The following is a 21,564-nucleotide window of genomic DNA, read 5'->3' on the forward strand; positions in this document are numbered from 1 at the left end:
TAATTGTGCTTTATTCCCTAAAAATGAGTAAAATACTTGAAAAAAGTGTGAAAAGAAAGCGTGCCTGTGAAGATACTGCAGGTTCGGAGAGAAAAAGAAAATATAAAAAATACAAAATTATGAAACACTTTGAATGGAACGAAAGGACATTTGATACTGTGTGTGTGTGCTACAAGCCTAAATGAGGCAATGCTGAGAACAATTAGAAAGAATTTCAGAGAAAATAAAAGCAACTTTTATAGCAGGAACTACTCAAAGTGTAACAAAATCCTTTAGATCAAGACAAAGAATTGGAAGAGAGGGTATGTCTGTTATCTGTTTGAATAGAAGGTCAAAAAAAGAAGAGATTAGCATTAGCATTAGTAGAGGCATATGATGCAAGAAAGCAAGCTTATTCAGCATCAGCCAAAAAAAAAAAACCAACCACTACTCCCATTTCACCCCTCCGTTCGTTCGAAATACCTGTCCAGCTGAGCCTTAAATTTGTTTAGGCTATCAACTTCAACAACAAGCGATGGGAGTCTATTCCACAAACCAACTGCCCGCTGGCTAAAGGCAAATTTCCGCACATCTATCCGACATCCGTCCTTCCTCAATTTGAATTTATGCCCTCTCAGGTGATTATTCTGAGCAAGAGGAAGAATCCCATCGGCATTGAGCATGCTCAAGCCATTCAAAGCCTTATACACCTCTATCAGATCACCTCGCCGATGCCTAGTCTCCAGGCTCTGTAATTTGCAAAACTTAAGCCTTTCTTCGTAAGAGCAACCCTTTGTTCCATTCACTAATCTTGTTGCCCTTCTCTGTACTCATTCCAGCAGCTCTACATCCTTCTTGAAATGAGGCCTCCAGACCTGTATACAGTACTCAAGGTGTGGCCTGACCAATGCCTTATACAAGGGAATAATCACATCCCTGTCCCTGCTAGAAAAATTCCTGTATATCATTGACAAGACACCATGAGCTACTCTTGCAGCTCGTCTGCACTGCTCAGAGAACTTCATATCTGCCTGCACAATTACCCCCAGGTCCTTTTCATTCTCTACCACTGTCAGCATAGTACCACAGAGTTGATACGGTGATCTGGGGTTACTGTTTCCCATATGTAGTACTTTACATTTGTCAATGTTAAACTTCATTTGCCACCTCTCAGCCCATTTGCTCAACCTTTCCAGATCCTGTTGCAGCAGCATAGTATCAGTAGTGTCCTTAACAACCCTGCCAACCTTGGTATCGTCTGCAAACTTGGACATTAAGCCTGATACTCCATCATCAATATCATTTATAAATACAGAAAACAACAATGGACCTAACACTGAACCCTGTGGAACTCCACTAATAACATTAGTCCACGTTGAGCAGTGTCCATTGATTACCACTCTCTGTGATCAGGAACAAGTTTGCATACAATAAATGCAAAAGCATTAGCAATATTTTATTATGTAATAATGGTAATAAAATATGCAAGTATTTTATTAGAATTATTAATTGTGTTTGGTAATATTTTGGTTATAAATGTGTGTTCAGCCTTGAGTGGCTGGCACCTAACCCTATTTTTCCCCCATAAGGCCTGTTATTTACATTGCATGAGGGCTTCTGGGAATGCAACCTCAGTGTTTTACAAGTACTTGAATTTGAAGTCAACAAATGTGGCCATAGTAGGGAAATCAGAAATGTGGTGCATTCAGACATAAGTGATGCATAATTTAAATGTGATAGGTACAATGTGTACAGGAAGGACATGCAAGACTGGGAAGGGGGGATTATTCTCTTGGTTAAGAAGCACACAGAATCCAAGGCAGTGCACTCAAGATGATGTGGGTAGCAGGTGCAATGCTGAGTCAGTTTGGTGTGACATAAGCATAGGGAAAACCAAAATGAGAGGAGTCCATAGGCAAATGACTGTGACAAGAATAATGAACAGCTAAACAAATGGCAAGAGTGGGCAAGTAGATCAGAATGACTTATAAGGGGAGATTTTAACTTTCCAAATAGCTGGAATATGTGGGTTGGCCACTCACACAGTAGCAGAAATTTTCTGGATTTATTGGACAAGTATTTTCAACATCTGCATTCTGAGAGGCAAGAAGAAAAAGAAATACTTGATCTGTTATCAGCAATGACCCTTCATGCATTAAAAATATCCAGATAAAGGAACCATTAGGTGGGTATATCATAATATACAGCAATCATAATATATTGATGTAGAATCTACTTAAAGATATAACTAATGCCGAGGAACAAAGGGAAGCGGTTTCACTTTTGTAAAGGCAATTACAGTGGGGCTCAAACAGTTTTTCGAATCCTTTTGGTGAGATCATAATCAGTGTAATCAAAGAAGCTATTAAGCTTTCTATACCAACAAAGAGATACTGTTCAAGGCGTACAACAATGTATATCAGATGAACTGATGAGACTAGTGGCAGAGAAGAATGAGTGCATGAGAAGGTTATAAAGATAAGCAGGCGATGTGAAATCCAACAGTAAGAACAATCTACAATCAGGTCACTAAAGAGGTTGGGAAAAACAGGGCAGATTATGAGAAGTCCTTGGCTAAGAAAGTAAAGGAAAGTAGCAAAGAATTCTTTGCTACTTTCTAGAAACTACAAACAACATTGTATCACCAGATATGAATGGCATAACTACTGATGATCTTGTTCAGACTGCAAAACAAACTATATAAGCAAGGGACATGAAAACCTATAGTAAGTACAAACTAGTCTGCAATCAGGTCACTGAGGTTAGGCAAGACAAGGCAGATTATGAGAAGCCCCTGGCTAAGAAAGCAAAAAAGATTAGCAAAGAATTCTTTGCTTATGTTTCACTAGAAGGAAAGGGACAAACAACACTGGACCACCAGATATGAATGGCATAACTATTGATGATCCTGTTCAGACTGCTAACAAATTAAATAAACAAATTAAATAAATATTGCATCTATATTCACACAGGAAGAAGTTTTTAGGGATCAGATGGTAGCTAAATGATTTTGTTATAACTGAGAAGAAAGTGGAAACGAAACTGCTTAAGCAAAGGGCTGATGGGATCTATCCAGTTATAGTAAAATAAGCAGCAAAACAGGTAAACATACCCTTAGCCATAATTATGAAAGCATCTTTGAATTCAGGGGAGATTCCTACATATCAGAGGTGTGCAAATGTCTCTCTTATTCACAAAGGGGATCAAAGGAAAATGGGCAATTATAGACTTGTAAGTTTGACTTCTGTTCCAGGGAAAATAATGAAGTCCATGGTTAAAGAAGTATTGCTTTGGTTTGATTTGATTTGGTTTGGTTTTTATTGGCGCATTAGCAACTAAGGCTACAATGCGCCAAGACCAGATAATATATAAAAATTTAAGCTCTCAGTGACCTAATTAGTTAGGCCACCATGTCAAGATATATAATAACAAATATATAAAAAATAAATCAATAAAGAAATAACAATAACATATAAATTTTAAATACAAGTAAAAACTTTTATTGATTTAAAATAGCTAAAAACAGCAGACACATGGTCATTGTCGGATAAAATCTGACTGAGTATATAAGGCTCAGTCAAATGGTTAAAAGCGGTAAAACGTATATTACTAAAAACTGGACAGTCAATTAAAATGTGTCTGATGGATAAAATTGTGCCACAGGACTCACACATAGGAGGATCATCAGCCCTCAGCAAATATGAATGAGTCAAATGACTATGTCCTATGCGGGTCCGGGCAAGAACAACTTCCTCCTTACGATTCCTGTGCAGACTAGACTGCCACGGTTCAATTACAGGCTTTATTCGATATAATTTATTCGTAATCTGTCTATTCCACGAATCCTGCCATTGGGAGTGTATTTGGTGTATTATTTGCTTGTAGTTTGTATAGGGGACTGACAGGCAGTGATTATTATTGGGAATTGCTCATTTGGCTGCGGTGTCAGCCAAATCATTCCCCCTAATCCCAATGTGGCTGGGAATCCAACAGAAGCGGATATCATATTCACGTTCATGGAGAAAGTGAATCTTCTGCTGAATGCAAGACAGAACTGGATGAGAATTGTATCTCACAGTTATTAAAGCTTGTAACACGCTGACAGAATCGGAATATAAAATGAACCGTTGGTATTGGCATTTATTAATGTGATCCAAAGCTAACTCTATAGCGTGCAGCTCTGCAGTAAAAATGCTGCATTCGGGGAGAATCTGCTGTGATATAGTGGTGTCCGGAAAGACAGTGGTAGATCCCACATAGGATTCTGACTTCGAGCTGTCTGTGTAAACTGGCGCGAAGTCAGAATGTTCAGCTCGGTGTGCTAAATAAAGCTGCAGGTAGACAGATGATGGAGTGTCCGACTTTCCCCAATTTCTAAAGGACAAGTCACATACTGGAACATGAGCATGCCAGGGTGGAAGGGGTTGCTTTGCTGTTTGGGCAACCTTGTCTACCTTGATCTTAAGTTCTTTGAGTAGCTCTTGGAGACGAATACCAAAAGGACGATTGGCAGTCTTATGGGTGTTGTACAAATTTTCCCATCGCGGCTCAAAAACAAATGGCAACGTAGGATGGTCTGGCAGGGATTTCAGTTTTAAAGCGTACATTAGAGACAACTGTTTACGTCGAAGCGATAACGGTGGTTCGTTTGCTTCCACGTATAATCTCTGGACAGAAGATGTTCGATATGCTCCAATAGCGATACGGAGAGCATGATGATGGACAGGATCCAGCCAACGAAGTATACTGTCTCTGGCTGAATTGTATACTAGGGACCCATAATCTAATCTGGATCACACAAGCGCATGGTAAATGTGTAGTAGGGTGCATCGGTCCGAAACCCCAAGATGTAGAGGAGAGAGAGCACAGAATATTCAGGCCTCTTGTACACTTTGCGCAGAGTTGACGGATGTGATCCAGAAAGGTCAGCTTTTTATCAAATACGAGTCCCAACAATTTTGTGTCTGCTGCTACTGGAATAGCATTTTGTCCGAGCCTTAATTCAGGTTCAGGATGAAGATTTGCTTACGACAAAAGTGTACACAAACGGTCTTCTCTGGCGAGAACCTGAAGCTATTAGCAAGTGCCCAGGAATTAAGGCAATCAATGGCTTTTTACAGTTGTCGTTCAATAACCCTCATGTTGCATGACTGACAAAATATGCTAAAGTCATCAACAGTGCCCTCTATGTTTGACAGTTGGAGGAAGTTGTTCTGTTTACTTTGATGGCGAAAAGCGTGACACTTAAAACTGATCCTTGTGGTACTCCCTCCTCTTGGCTGAAGGAATGAGAGAGAGTGAGGATCCCACACGAACTTGGAAAGATCGATTGGCTAAAAAGTTTTTAATAAAAATGGGGAGATGCCCTCTAAGACCAAGGCTATGCAAATCTTTTAAGATGCCAAATCTCCAAGTTGTGTCATACGCTTTCTCCATGTCAAAGAATACAGACACCAAATGTTCACGTTTTAGGAAAGCATCCCGGATGGATGTTTCCAGTCTAATGAGATGGTCCAGAGTGGACCGGTTCCTTCGGAAGCCGCACTGGATGTTGGAGAGAGGGTCATTTGATTCTAAATACAATATTAAACGAAAATTAACCACTCTCCAGGATTTTGCATATACAGCTAGTCAGAGCAATAGGGCGATAATTAGAAGTGACTTTTGGATCCTTTCCTGGCTTAGCAAAGGCAAGAATAATTGCCTTGCGCCAGGAATCCAGAAACTGCCCTTCAATAAAGATTCTGTTATATAGAAGGAGCAGATAATCCATAGATTTTGGTGAAAGATACTTAATCATTTCATAATGGATGCCATCTGGTCCAACAGCACTTGCTTTGGAAAGAGTAAGAGCTCTTTTCAGTTCCTGTACAGTGAAGGTAGGGATTGACGCTCTTAGACTTAAAATTAAGTGCTTGTTTTTCGATTTTATGTTTCAGGACCAGGAACTCTGGGGAATACAAGGATGTTGCAGAGATGTTACAGAATGTTTCCCCAAGAGAATTGGCTATTGCAGTTGGATCTGCAATAGTGCATCCATTATAATCTAGGATTGATGAAGGGTGGGATGTATATTTTCCCTTCATTTTCTGGATTTTATCCCAGACCAACTTAGTACTAGTGGACTGAGTAACTGAAGAAGTAAAACGGATCCACGATTCCTTTTGACTCTGACGGCGGATGTAGCGTGCTTTGGCTCGTGTACGTTTAAAGCTATAAGGTTGGTCGTGGTAGGATATCGGAGGAATATCCCCCACGCTTTGTTTTGAGCCTTTTATGCCGTTGTGTATTGTGAATTCCACCAAGGTTTGGGAAATGGTGGAAACCTGGCAGTTGTTTTTGGAACAGCATTCGCAGCTGCTTGGACAATAATTTCTGTGATGTATAAAGAAGTACTGCAGGACCACCTTAACGCAAATGGAATTATATGGAAATCACAGAATGGGTTTGTTAATTTGCAGATGATACAAATGTTGGCAGGGCAGTTAATAATAGGAATCAAGGCATACTATCCCAGCAAGACCTAGAAAAATAAGGCAGATGGGCTGAGAAGCAGCAATAAACTCAACTGCATTTCTGCTACTTAATACAGTCAGTCCTCGTATAGCACGATAGTTGTTCCTAGAAACCCTCGTGCAATGCAAAATCATGCAATATAAACAATAGGCCCTACGAGAAAAATAGGGTTAGGTGCCGGCCACCCAAGATTGAACACATTGGTAACCAAAACATTACCAAACACAATAAATAATTGTAATAAAATACTTACGTATTTTATAACGATTAAAATACGTAATAAAAAATATTATTATAATTTTTATAATATTATTATTATTATTATATTATATTTTATTATAATATAAATTATAAAAAATAAAATAATAAAATATACGTAAGTATTTTTTACGAATAAAATACGTATTTTATTACGACTATTACGTCATAAAATACTGCTAATGCTTTTGCTTCTATCGTAAGCAAACTCGTTTTTTGTTTGATTTTCTATCCAAACAGATGACAGCCGTTCCATCTCTTCCAATTCTCTGTGTCTTAATCTAATGGATTTTAATTACACTTTGAGTTGGTCCTGCTATGAAAGTTGTTTTTATTTTCTCTGCATTCTTTGTAATTCTCCGCGTTGCCTCATTTAGGTCTGTAGCACGTGCAATATCACATGGTCTTTCATTTCGCTCAAAGCGTTTCACAATTTCATATTTTTTCTCTATCGGCGGAGGCAGATTGGCCATAAGCCTTACCGGGGAAACCCCGGTGGGCCAGAGGCCGGTGTGATTTTGGCCACAAACCATAGTATGAGGCCACTACAAATTTTTCCGGGTAAGAATTTTTGACCCAGTCCGCCTCTGTTTATCGATATTGCTTTTCTTTTTCTCTCTGAATCTGCAGTGTCTTCACCAGGACGCTTCCTTTTCACACCTTTTAAGTATTTTACTCATTTTTAGGGAATAAAGCACAATTACAAAACGAGGAGGCACGCTTGATACACATAAACAAAGCTGCACGGGTGTAGCAACTGAATAAACAACACCGTAAAGGCAGAGATACACTATTAACACTCCACATTTTACTAAAGCACATTTCTAGGGGTTACTACCATAAACCAATAAAAACAATTTCCAGTCGCGTTCCTGCTAGTGGAATCTGTTATAAACTGGTAGTAAACTCGATCTAATTGCATTTGCGACTATACCGATAGCTGGAATTGTGTGGGTTTTTACCTTATTATGGTGAAATGTGTTTCCCCTTCACTGATATAAAAAACATAAATACATTTTCAGAATCTTCTCTTCATTCCTATCGTGTTGCATTCGGTTGGGATGAGTCTGCGTTCGACTGCCATTTCTTGTAAACACAAAGTCGAATTGTGCATAAGCAAATTCGGTTCGTGTTATATAAGATATCGTTCCCCTATTTATAAATTGTGTATGATCGAATTCTTGTAGTGTAAACACGTGTTACACGAGGACTGACTGTACACTTAACTGATTACACTTGCTGCTACCATAATACAAGATATTGCAAATGGGTAGCAGTAATCCCAGAATAACATAACAATTAGGTGGTACCACACTCAGAGTAACGGAGAATGAAAAAGACCTTGGGATAATTGTAGTCTGGTATGAAGTTCTCTGAGCAGTGCAGACAGGCTGTTAGAACAGCTCGTGAGCTTCTGGCTATGATATAAGGAATAGGTGAACAGCAGCTAGATTAGTCAAGAACACAAAGGCCTCTTGATTAATCTGGTTCACAAAATTGCAGAATTTGGGAAATAGGTACTTGCAAGAAGATTTGACTAAAGTGTTTAAGAATTTAAATGTATTTAGTAAACTTAATGATGATGATATTCTAAATCTTTCTTAGACAATGCACACAATGGGACAACACACATTGCAATAAGAATAACTGCATGATAGATGTAGAGCTGCTGGAACGAGTACAGAGAAGGGCAATGAGATTGATGAGGAGAACAAAGGGTTGTTCTTATGAAGAAAGGTTTAAGTTCTACAAATTTCAGCATTTGAAGACTAGGCACCTGCGAGGTGATCTGATTGAGATGTATAAGGCCTTGAATGGTTTTGGCAAGTTCAATGCTGATGGGATTCTTCCTCTTGTCCGGATTAGTTGGCTGAGGGAACTTAAATTCAAATTCAGGAAAGACAGTTGTAGAATAGATGTGCGGAAATTTGCCTTTAGCCAGTGGGTAATTGGTTGCTGGAACAAACTTCCTTCGTCAATGTAGAAGTTGACAGCTTAAATAAATGCAAGGCAGAACTATACAAACATTTGGAGTGAATGGATCAGTGAAATGGGAAGGTTTTTTTTTGCCTGATGCTATATAAGCAAGCTTTCTTGCATCATATGTCTATACTAATGCTATAGTGTGAAAATAATTTACTTTCAGCCAAAGAGTAACTAATTGTTGGATGAAGTACCATCTGGCAGTGGGTAGTTTGAAAAATTAAGGAAGAATTAGACACATTATTAGAGGGGATGGACAGATGAGATGGTAGTGGGTTTTTTTTTTTTTTTTTGACTCATGCTGTATAAGCTTGCTTTCCAGAATTATTTGCCACTATTATTACTACCACTACTATTATTAATAATAAAAATTCCTGTCTAGATGAAACTCAAACCCAGCCCTTCTGCACATGGTATGGAAAGATGGCAATCATAACTGCAAAGGAGACTAATACTTATAAAAATGCAAATTATATTTGTGGCAAATTAAAAATAAACTCATTAGTAAAATACAACAAAAGCATCATAAACCAGAGCATCTCAAACCCTAGAATCACAATTCCAAATGGGATCATAAAGAGCCTACTTCACAGCACACGCTGACCATGGTTTTTTACTCCCTCTCCCAAGAGGCAAGTTCATCAGTTGTGAATTTAAACATGCAGGTATAATATTAGTTTGTGCTTTACAATGGGAAAAGATAATTCGTTATTCAGTGTCAGCTCAAAATTTAAGGAAGCTTTCAGTTCGTAAAATTAAATGGTTGATATTCTTTGTCAGAAATCACAATGAATATCAACGTTGTCATTTCTGACAAAGAATGTCAGAAATGACAAAACATATCAACCACTTCTTATGTGAGACAGGCTTTCAGTGCACTGATAGAGGTCAACACCTGACAATTTTCATAGATAGTTCCAAGAAAAATGCTACTTAATCTCAACCAAAATGCTATACTTTTTGCTGTATTATAATGAGTGTCCTATTATCACTTTAATTAATATATTAAAAGTGTCATATATTTAAAGTAGTGTCAATTTTCTAAATTCTAAACAAAGCATTTTTTGTTCATTTTTATCTTCTTATTATTTATTATTTTCAGGCTGGCCATGGTCCAGTGGTAAGCATGTACAATTACAAGTAAGCAAATCAAGTCCATCCACTACCACAAAAAATACACAGTCCATTGTGAACTGTGGTGCTAAAAAGGTGGCTGCCCTCAATGACATGAATGCGGTCACAGTGAATTTGTAAACTCCTATGCCTCAGCAGTCTAGAAAATAAAAGAAAATTTATTTGTTTTGGCTTGATCAGTGGAGGAGGGTGATGAAGAGTATAAATTTCATTTCCATTATGTAAAAAAAGGTTGAGAAGCCCTGTCATAAAATTAGCAGGTTAAATTATAAGATAAATAATGATTTAACTTTAGTTTTTAAAAAAATTTTCCTAACTTGCACTAGTTATCCAATTCATTCACTTCATAAAATATAAACCATGCAAATGACCTGGTCTGAAAATAATTCAGCCACTTTTTTTTTTAAAGTTTGCTATTGTTATTAAACAAAAGTGTAAAGATATTAACAGGTCTGAAGCAAGTGAAGTATAACTTTATTTTAACACCAGGTTTTGCAGTGCGTATGAAGACTATTTTGGAATGCTTACGGATCAAGACAAGCTGTGAATGCCTCTTTTTTGCTGTGATAGTTGCAAATCAACACCAGAAGGATGGTTTTTGGCAGTTGTAAGTACTGTATATGCCCTTTGCTTTACCTTGAATATAGAAGAAGCCAACAAACAAACAATCATGATTATTGCTACTTTTTTTATTGTGGATATACCAAAGTTTAAGAAGTCTGTGGATCAAAAAGCTGTAGTGTAGCCCAAAATATCATCCTATATTGCCATGGTGATGCTACACATGAAGACCTGTATGCTGCAATGAAGACCTGCCAATTCCTAATCCTTTTTCCAGGAAGATGATGAATAGAAGAATAGAATAGGATGAAACTAGTAAACAGAATAACTGGGATTACACATCAAAAGACTGTTTAAGTAAAAATTACACTTCCCTAATCAGCAAGAATTGGATGACATAGTGAGGGTCTTCGGCCTAACCAAATCCAGTGCAGAGCTCATTACATCTCATCTAAAAGAGTGCAATATACAAGATCCCAGGTACAGTTTCCACATACAGAAAAAGACTTGTCACTTATGCACATTTTTACATTATTTCAGAATTCTTCAGTTACTGTTTTGATTTAATGTCTTTATTAAGAAATTTTTATTAGTCACGATACACACAAGGACAGAACAGCACTACAGGAGAAGAGAATGGTCTACCAAAAATAAGTTGCAGCCTCGTGCATACAACATAGTTATTGTTATTGTTGTTATTTGGTTTTTAGGAGCATTAGCAACTAAGGCCATATTGCTCCTGGAATATGCGGTGGTCATTCCCTGACCTTTCTGCATTCTCCGAATTTTGTGGTGACGGACTCGAACCCCGGTCTAATCAAGAAGCGTGTGCTGCTCCTTCCCACCTGGCTATGGAGGCACCAACATACAACATAGTAAACAATCCCTTAGTTACAAGAAACAAAGGTTTGCTTCCAACACTCCATATCAAACTGGGACTGGTCAAACAATTTTTAATGCACCAAATCCTCAGTGACACCTTCACCTATATACAATCTATGTTTCCAAAACTGTCTGATGCAAGTGAAAGGTGGCATCTCATTGGCCACAAATCAAACAGATGTTGGCTTCAGAAGAATTATAACACAAAATGACTGATGCTCAGCAAAATACCTGGCAGTCATTTTGCTGTGCAGTGAATGCAGTGAAAATTACAAAGAACTAGTTGACAAGCTGATTTTCTTCTTTTTATTTAAGTCTTCAAATGCAGACATTACAGGATATCAGAAACATGGTGTTGCTCTGACATTGGAAATGTAGAACTGAATGTGGTCAATGTATCCAGAAAGGAGAGAGGATGTGGGGGGAGTTAAGAACATAGATTCTATGGAATATCAGCATAATTTTGAGTCAACTGATAGGATATAAGCACTGGGAAAAATAAAAATGTGAGCAGGACTGTGTTATAGGCTAAATGACTATGATGAGTATAATGAACACAGGCAAATGGAGTGGCCAGTAAATCAAAATATCTTATCATGACGTTCAGCTTTCCAAATATTGAATGGGACTGGTGGGTTGGCCACTCACTCAGTAGCAGAACATTTATGGATTTACTGGATGACAGTTTTTCTATACCAGCATGTTAGAGAAGAAGCAGTTCTCCTCTAACATGCTTGATCTGATTATTCAGTGACTTTTCATTAAGAATCTTCAGGTAAAGGAACCAGTAGTAACGATACTGTGTTGATGTGAAATTTAGTTTTAAAGATATAACTGCTGTCGAGGGTAAAGTATTTGACTTTGGCAAAGTCAAATCCTTTACCTTTTTGATGAGAGAATAAAGGGTATGATGTTGAAACTTTCAGATGATATGAAGGCCAATGGCAGTCAGACTGTGATCCTTCAGAATTCTTTAGTCAGGCTTCATGGATAGCTAGAAAAATTGTAGTTATATTTTAATGCTGCCAAATGCAACATACTAAATTTGGGAAATACCAACCTGAAAACAACTCAAACACTACTGGGGGTAGGAGCTGAAGTTGTAAATAAGGAAAAAGATTGGGTGTTCTGTACAATTACACATGAAGGCTACCATGCAGTGTAAACAGGCAGCCAGGAAGATGCATGGTGCCTTAAAAATCATTTACGGCACCTTTGCATCTAAGGATAAAATAGTTGTTCCATTATACAAGTCAAGGGTGAAATATTGCTTTCAAGTTTGAAAGACACTGAGCCTCTTGAAAGAGTCCAAAGATAAGTGAATTGTTTGGCAAGAACAGCAAATGGAAAAACATCCATATAAAAGACTAAGATGTAGGTTACAGGACATGAAAATTACCATTTTTTTGGGTAAGGGATGTCTGATTGAGGTGTACATTGCACTGGGTGGGGTTGGGAGGGCAAAAGAATCATGGTGATGTTTTCACATTTAAATTGGATGAAAAAAGCATGAGGCACAAATATAAACATCACTGGGGAAGATGAACACTTCAGGAAGCTTAAATCTGGTCAGCATGTGAAAAAGTTGGAATAAACAGCTTTTCTGGATGATCAGAGTTAATAGTTGCAGAAAAAATTAAAGGCAGTTGGGCAGGTACCTTCTAGCAGAGGAAAGACTATGATAAGAATGAATATACATATAATCTGTACAGATTTTTTTTTTTTTTTTTTGATGCAGCAAAAGGCTGGCTTCCTCCTTTGCATCTTTTAGCCTATAGCAATACTAATAGATGGCAGAACTAGTAATGCAAATGATGCCTTGTTGATTATGAAATAATCACATGAAGTAACCATGTGGTGATTAATGTACAGAATTGCAGTGACGTGAAATGAGCAGCAGGTTTTAAGGACTGCTCCTAAAATTATAAACAGCATGTATATACAAAAACATATATTTCAGATATACATAATTTAAGAGATAACTGTATCTGTTTACCACAAGTATGGAAAAAAAGATGAAATAAAATGGATTTTTACATACAGTAAAAAAAAAAAATTTCCTTAGCACATAAAGAAAATAATTCTATAGTACATTTGTGGTTATCAGCCAAAATGCAATTATTTATGGTATCAGGTATATAGTTTATTTATGTCATATAATGATATATATTTTAACAAAATTGGATTTTGTTAAAATACACATCACTTAATTTAAAAGAGGACATCACTTAATTTAAGAGTTCAGCATATAAAATTTGTATTTACTAAAATCATGCATAACTATATTTACGAAAACAACTATAAATTTCATAGCCAGACATTATAAACCTTACAAAAAAAAAACAAATCGATCAATTTATATATTATGCAAATAAAAAGCAATACAGAAAAGCAAAGTTACAGACTAAGCAAACTTTAGAATTTAAACACATCCTCCCCTTGACATTAACACACCTTACAACAGGTTCAGGCAGGGCTTCGGGGTTAACAGGTACTTGTACCCCTGCTTCCCATTCAGTTTTCCAGGAATCAGATATTAGCCAATAGTCTTCAGTCCGCAACGGTTCACTATCTGGCAATTTCATTGCACTTATCAAGTCTTTTCGAAATAGCTAAAAAAAAAAAAAAAAACACAATATAATTACATTTCAGTTTTACATAATGATGCTTGCTTTCATTACAATGATCAAACTAATATAATGATAATAATGATTAGCAATTAGTCTTTAGACTCAGAGAAAATCTACACATTAGAAGACTGCATAGTTGCAATTTAATCATATAGAATAGGCCAAATCTGCAGTTCATCCACACAGTTTCAGGTTCTTTTTTTTTCAAGGAACAACAGGAAGTCTCATTAGCCAGACCTTACCAGCCAACCCGCATTCCACTTTGTTTAACGGCTAACCAATCCACCAAGTGAGTTCTAGAAATATCCCACTTCCTCTTGATGTATCTTTGTGGATTTAAGGACCAAGTCTCATTAAAGAACATGTAGATGAACAAAAAAACTGTACTAAATTTAAATAAATAGTCCAATTTATGTTAAAATACCAATAAAAAAATAAAAGCAATAAAACCCAATGGCAAAACAATAAAAGAAGATAAATCAGAAAGGAACATTCAGATGCAAACCATACATTTTAATGAAGACTAAGAAGAATGACCTAAAAGAAATACTGCCAGGTTTAAACAGATAAATGTTGATTAGAATGTATGCACATGACAGCATTTCTTTTAAGTCTCAGCTGATACAGGGTACAACATTACCATTTTCAAGACATGAATGTCAAGTGTGTGTGTGTGTGTGTGTGTGTGTGTGTGTGTGTGTGTGTGTGTGTGTGTGTGTGTGTGTGTGTGTTGGATTTGGCACAAAATAGTTGCTGTTTACAAAGAATATAATCTCAAGAGATATTAACACTCCAAACACTCTACATCTTAATGAAGTGTACATTGATACAAGTTTGTGTTCTGAAAGAAGTCAGCAACTCCAAACTGTGGGTATATTACATTTGCCCATTCATGACAAAATGAATTTAAAGGCCTAAAACTTTATGTTCTATTCAATTGCATGCAATGAAATTTAAGGCACCACAGACAGCATATAGATAAAAAATTTGTTGTAACTAAGGAGCTCCCAGATTTTGTAACTTGCATAGCACAGCCTGGAGAAAGATCTGCTTGAAGAAGTTTAAAAACACTTGTAGGTTAGTATTAGTACGAAAAGTCACAAATGATGCAAGAAAACAAGTTTATACAGCATCAGACAAAAAAAAAAATTCTAATTTCACCTATCCATTCCCCTCTAATAGTTTGTCTAGTTCTGTCTTGAATTTATTCAAACTATCCACTTCCACAACAACAGATGGAAGCTTGTTCCAGCAATCAACCACCCACTGGCTGAAGGCAAAATTCTGCACATCTATTTTGCAACTATCCTTCCTCAATTTAGGTGGATGTCAGATGAACTAATGAGACATATGGCAGAGAAGAAAAATGCATGGGATACATACAAATTAACACGTGACACAGAAGCCTATGATAGATACAAGTTGATCTGTAACCAAGTTACAAAGGAGGTTAGGCAGGCGAAGGCAGATTACGAGAAATCTTTGGCAAGGGATGCAAAGAAAAACAGTAAAAAGTTCTTTACTTATGTAAACTCTAGAAGGAAGGGGATGAATCAGATTGGTCCACTTGATATCGATAGGTCAACTGTTGATGATCCTGCTCAGGTAGCTAACAAACTAAATGAATATTTTGCAACGACATTCACACATGACGAGTTATTCAGCGAGGGGAATGCCAGATGTGTATTCAACTCTGGCAGTAAGCTGGAGAATCTTGTAATAACTGAGAGTAAAGTGAAGGAGAAATTGTTGAAGATAAAGGCACCTGGGGTGGATGGGATCTATCCAGTTATATTAAAGGAGGCAGCAAAGGAAGTAAGCAAACCCTTAGCCATAATTATGAGAGCTTCCTTGGACTCAGGGGAAGTACCCATGGACTGGAGATGTGCAAATGTGACCCCAATTCACAAAGGAGGATCAAAGGGTGACACAAGTAATTATAGACCTGTTAGTTTAACTTCTGTTCCCGGAAAATTAATGGAGGCACTGGTTAAAAAACCACTGCAAGATCATCTAGATAGGACTTCAGTTATAGCTCAGACACAGCATGGTTTTGTTAAGGGGAAGTCTTGCCTGACCAATTTGATTGGATACTATGATGCAGTCACAAAAGAACTGGATGCAGGGAATAACTTTGATATTATATACTTGGATCTTAGAAAGGCTTTTGATACTGTTGCACATGGAAGACTGCTGCACAAATTGGAGCAGTGTGGCATTGGATGCAAATTGCTGCTATGGATAAAGGGATGGTTGAGGGGGAGAAGACAGAGAGTGGTAATCAATGGACACTGCTCATCGTGGACTAATGTTATTAGTGGAGTCCCTCAGGGTTCAGTATTGGGTCCATTATTGTTTTCTGTATTTATAAATGATATTGATGATGGTATATCAAGCTTAATGTCCAATTTTGCAGACGATACGAAGGTTGGCAGGGTTGTCAAGGACACTACCGACACTATGCTACTGCAACAGGATCTGGAAAGGTTGAGCAGATGGGCTGAGAGGTGGCAAATGAAGTTTAACATTGACAAATGTAAAGTACTACATATGGGAAACAGTAACTCCAGAGCAACGTATCAACTCTGTGGTACTACACTGACAGTGGTAGAGAATGAAAGGGAAATGGGGTTGGTTGTGCAGGCAGATATGAAGTTTTCTGAGCAGTGTAGACGGGCTGCAAGAGTAGCTCATGGTGTATTGTCGATGATATATAGGAATTTTTCTAGCAGGGATAAGGAGGTGATTATTCCCTTGTATAAGGCAATGGTCAGGCCACATCTAGAGTACTGCATACAGGTCTGGAGGCCTCATTTCAAGAAGGATGTAGAGATGCTGGAACGAGTACAGAAAAGGGCAACAAGATTGGTGAATGGAACAAAGGGGTGCTCTTACGAAGAAAGGCTTAAGTTTTGCAAATTACAGTGTCTGGAGACTAGGAACCAGCGAGGTGATCTGATAGAGCTGTATAAAGCCTTGAATGGTTTGAGCATGTTGCTGATGGGATTCTTCCTCTTGCTCAGAATAATCACTTGAGAGGGCATATATTCAAATTGAGGAAAGACAGATGTAGGATAGACGTGAGGAAATTTGCCTTTAGCCAGCAGGTGGTTGGTTGGTTGGTTGGTGGAACAGACTTCCATCCCTTGTCGTGGAAGTTGATAGCCTAAAGAAGTTTAAGGCTCAGCTGGACAGGTATTTCGAACGAACAGAGGGGTGAAGTGGAAGTGGTTATTTTTTTATTTATTTATTTTTTTTTGGCTGATGCTGCGTAAGCTTGCTTTCTTGCATCAAATGCCTCTACTAATGCTAATGCTAATTTGAATTTATGCCCCCTCATGTGCATAGTCTGAGCAAGAATCTCATCAGCATTGAGCTTGCTCACTCCATTCAAAGCCTTAAACACTGCAAAATCAGATCACCTCACAGATGTCTCATCTCCAGATGCTACAATTTGCAGAACTGAAGCCTTTCTTGGTAAGAGAAACCCTTTATTCCTCTCATCAATCTCGTTGCCTTCTCTATACCCATTCCAACAGCTCTACATCCTTCCTAAAATAAAACCACCAGACATGTATGCAGTAATCAAGAAGTAGCCTGACCAGTGCCTTCCACAATGTGATAATCATCTCCTTATCCCTGCTGGCAAAATTCCTGTATATCACTGATAAAACCCCATGAGCTGTCCTGGCATCCTGTCTATACTGCTCAAAGAACTTCATATCATACTGCAAAATTACCCACAAGTCTTTTTCATTTTCCACTGGAGTGTAGTACCCCAACAGTTGATACATTACTATGGAATTATTGATACCCATATGCAGTACCTTGCATTTGATTTGCAATATTAAACTTCAATTGATATTTCTCAGCCCATCTGCCTAATTTTTCTAGATCTTGCTGCAGCAGCATACCTTCATTAATGTCCTTAACCACCGAGCCAACTTTTGTATCATCTGCAAACTTAGACACTATGCCTGATGTACCCTCATCAATATCATTAATAAATGCAGAAAACAACAATGGGCCAACCAGCAAACCTTGTGGGACTCCACTAATAACACTAGTTCAAGAAGAGCAGTGTCACTTGATAACCACTATCTGTCTTCACCCACAAAACCATCCCTTCATCCATAGCAGTAACTTTACCTTAATGCCACATATTCCAATTTGTACAGCAGTCTTTTATGTACAATGGTATAAAAAGCTTTCCTAAATCCAAGTATGATATTAAAATTATTTTTTGCATCCAGTTCCGTTGTTACAGCATATCTAATCAAATTGATCACCCTATGATCTCCCTTTGTGAATACATTCACACATCTTCAGTCCACGGGGACCTCCCCTGAATCCAAAGATGCTCTCATAATTACGGTTAAGGGATTGCTTATCTCCTTTGCTGCTTCCTTTAACATAACTAGATAGATCTCATATGCCCCAGGTATCTTTTTTTATGTTTAACTTCAACAATTTCTCTTCCAACAACAGGTTGTTGGCTTCTCTGGAAAAAATTTATAAGATATACTACAGAAAGTGAGCTACAAATGCATATCTGTCACACTAGCCTCTCTAATATCATTGGGATAAAAATGGAGCAGTACCATAAATCTCTCATCATTTTCCACTGTGTAATTATCAAAAGGTTTTTGCTTGCAAAAAGTTGAAACTGTGTGAAGTTATGAACGTTGTGATTTGCATTGTGAACTACCTTTCATTATTTGCAGACAGAATACCATCAGTTCATTGGCTGGTCATAGTATTGTAACACACAGGTCTTTTTTTTCTGGCTCCAGAATGAAATTAAAATATCCTTGGAGGAAATGAGAAATTGCGATTGATTTGGGGCCTGGTGCAGCTGGTTTATTTGGCAATTACAGATGATATGACATATTACATCATCTAAATGATTTAAGCAAACTTTTTCAAGGTTGTTATCTCTTTATCATAGGCTTGCATTCAACCAAAAAGGCTTTCAAAATGAAACTGTTGCTATAGGAGAAGCACCTGAAAAAAGTGACTTTGTCCACTTTCTATGTTTCAGAAAAATGTACATAGCACTCAGAAGAAAACTTCAACATTGAAAAATTTCCTGGAATTATCCACCAACTTCATATTGAATTCCAGGAAAGATTTTGAAATGTTTCCAAACTTGAAGAAGAAACTCACCTGTTCAGCTCTTTCCAATGTGATGCAAACAAAGCTCCAGAAAAATGCAAATGAAAGTTCTTGAGCTTGTATTACAATCAACTGAATAATTCACTAACCTGCCTCTTCTTCCTCTGTAGTTTCTCCTCCTCTGCTATGGAAGAGAAAGGATTCCACCAGCAGTGAGCTTACTCAATCCATTCAAAGCCTTAAAGCTTTGAATGGATTGAGTCAGTCAGATCTCCTAGCAATTTGCAGAACTGAAGCCTTTCCTGGTAAAAGAGCACCCTTTTGTCCCTCTCACTGATCTTGCTGATGTTCTCTGCACCCATTCCAACTGATCCACATCCAAAAATGAAGCTTCCAGACTTGTTGTAATACTCAAGATGTAGCCTAACCACATCTTGAGTATTGCAATAAGTCTGGAATGGGAAAATCGCCTCCTTATCCCTGCTGGCAAAATTCCTGTACATCATTAACAAAACCCCATGAACTGTACTGGCATCCAGTCTACACTGCTCAAAGAACTGTATATCTGATGTTGAAACTACCTGTCCCCCTTTCCTGGAGGTCTTTTTTATCCTCTGCCACCCATATATTGTATAAGTTAAAAGAGGACCATCATATGGATGAACTAAAATGGAATGCAAAAAAGGCAGAGTACCAAAACCTACTGCAAGTCAGGTTAGATAAAGTTAGGAATAAAGTAATAACTGACAGAACATACTGGCCATATCAACAGATTACCTTCTGCAGAACATCCTACGACTGAAAACTTAAAACAAGGTCATCACTTGAGGAAACTGTTGAGAGATATCTTCTGTAAGCCAGGTCATCAATTGATGTTTTCAATAAACAGCATCTAAAGTGTGGGTGCTAGTCAATACATGCACTGGATAAAATCAATTAGCCGACCGGGTTAGCCGGGTGGGTAAAGTGCCTGCTTGGCAACCCAAAGGTCGCAGGCTCGAATCCCGCCTCGGGCTTGGATCAAAGTACTGCAAAAACCTTGGGAGGTGCATTATGGCCACAGAAGCCGATGTGCCAACAACTACCAAAAAAAAAAAATCAATTAGCTCATCAAAGCCTGTGGATAACAGAATGCAGGGGAGGGGGGAGATAGCTTGAAGTGGATGAAAAGAAATTCACACTCTCCCCAATTTTAAATGTTTATATAAGACATAAAAATCATGTTCAAGGTTGTCTTGAAGCCTTTGCCCATTTGCATGGTAAGGAGTGACAACAATATCTTTAGTTTGTGCATAATTCACCAAAAAAATAGTACTAAACAGATCTAACAGCCCTGAAGATTGTGTGGGAGGGTGGAGAGGGGGGGGAGGGCTAATATTCATATTTCTGCAACCAAAATAAGATAGTTGAAAATGGAATAAATGTATCATAAAGTAATGTTTGGATCTGAAATAAGATGTTTTCATTTAGCATGTTTCAATTAACTCAACTTGATTGCAAAACAAATCTAACCTTAGTGTTGAAGAGAACATAAATATTTTATGAGAGTTTACTTCTAGAACTGATGCTCTATATATTTGAAAAACAATAAAAATATATTCTTATTGTTTTTAATGCAAAAACAATAAGAGTATATATATTTTTTTGGGTTGATTTTCAATAAAAACTTGTAAGGTAAGGTGCAAAGTCTCAAAGCCTGTTATTAATTTGGGATGCGACTTTTACTGTACTATCTGTAATACTGAAGTCAGAATATTCACATCACTTGCATAGCTCACGAATTCTGCTTGCTGGCAGCTGCAATTGTTGAACATTTCCAGTAAAAAAAAGTGTAATTACGTGTCCACATTGTAAATGATTTTACATATTTTGTTGTGCCAATCGGAAAGGGAGATTAAGTGGAAAATTTAGTCACATGTAGTAGAAAATCTGAGGGAAATAGGAATGAGTTTTGTAAGTTCTTTAAGATAAAGATAATTGAAGCTTCAGAGAATTTCCTCAATAACTTCAAAAACATGGCATCCGGGAGGAAATCAGCCTTTTCTTCTCGCAAATAAGAATCACAATTCAAATTTTAAACTGAAACATAGGTAAATGACATACTAGAAATCTGGCAAAATGGAGATAACTAACTGCATCTCTTCCTGAGATGTAGTTAGCTAATCACAGAGGTATCTGAACTATAATTTATCCCCCTTTCACTTATGTAATTTTTAATTCTACAAATAAATAAAATTATTTTAATGCTTTTTTTTTGTTAGTCTATTATACATACCTCTGCAGGTTTATTGTTCCTAAAATGACTGTTGTAAATTTTCGGTGTAGGGGGTTCTGCCCAATTTGATGGCAAAAAACCTTAAAAATAAAATGAAAATTATACATGCTACTGCACTAACATAAAATTATTCCTTTTTTGATTCTTATTAGTCAAAACTTTTGAGAATTTAGTACAGTATAATTTAAAGTTATCATGTTATGGGATTACATTAATGCTCTGTCAAATTTA

The 21,564-nt window shown here is 37.3% G+C and overlaps 1 protein-coding gene across 3 annotated transcripts in view; it reads right to left on the reverse strand.

Moving 5' to 3' along the window:
* The window catches only part of LOC150078008 (PHD finger protein rhinoceros-like), a 268,851-nt gene that overhangs the window by 140,392 nt on the left and 106,895 nt on the right, over positions 1–21,564 (reverse strand). For all 3 annotated transcript variants that reach the window (XM_090385480.1, XM_090385481.1, XM_090385479.1), the window contains exons 5-6: positions 21,334–21,413; positions 13,768–13,925 (exon numbers count right to left, since the gene is read on the reverse strand). In XM_090385480.1, coding sequence (XP_090241606.1) covers positions 13,768–13,925; positions 21,334–21,413 — 238 coding nt within the window. The remainder of the gene's footprint in view (positions 1–13,767; positions 13,926–21,333; positions 21,414–21,564) is intronic.

The sequence above is a fragment of the Mastigoproctus giganteus genome, chromosome 11, assembly GCF_048544385.1.
Source record: "Mastigoproctus giganteus isolate SK-2022 chromosome 11, ASM4854438v1, whole genome shotgun sequence".
Lineage (NCBI taxonomy): Eukaryota > Metazoa > Arthropoda > Arachnida > Uropygi > Thelyphonidae > Mastigoproctus > Mastigoproctus giganteus.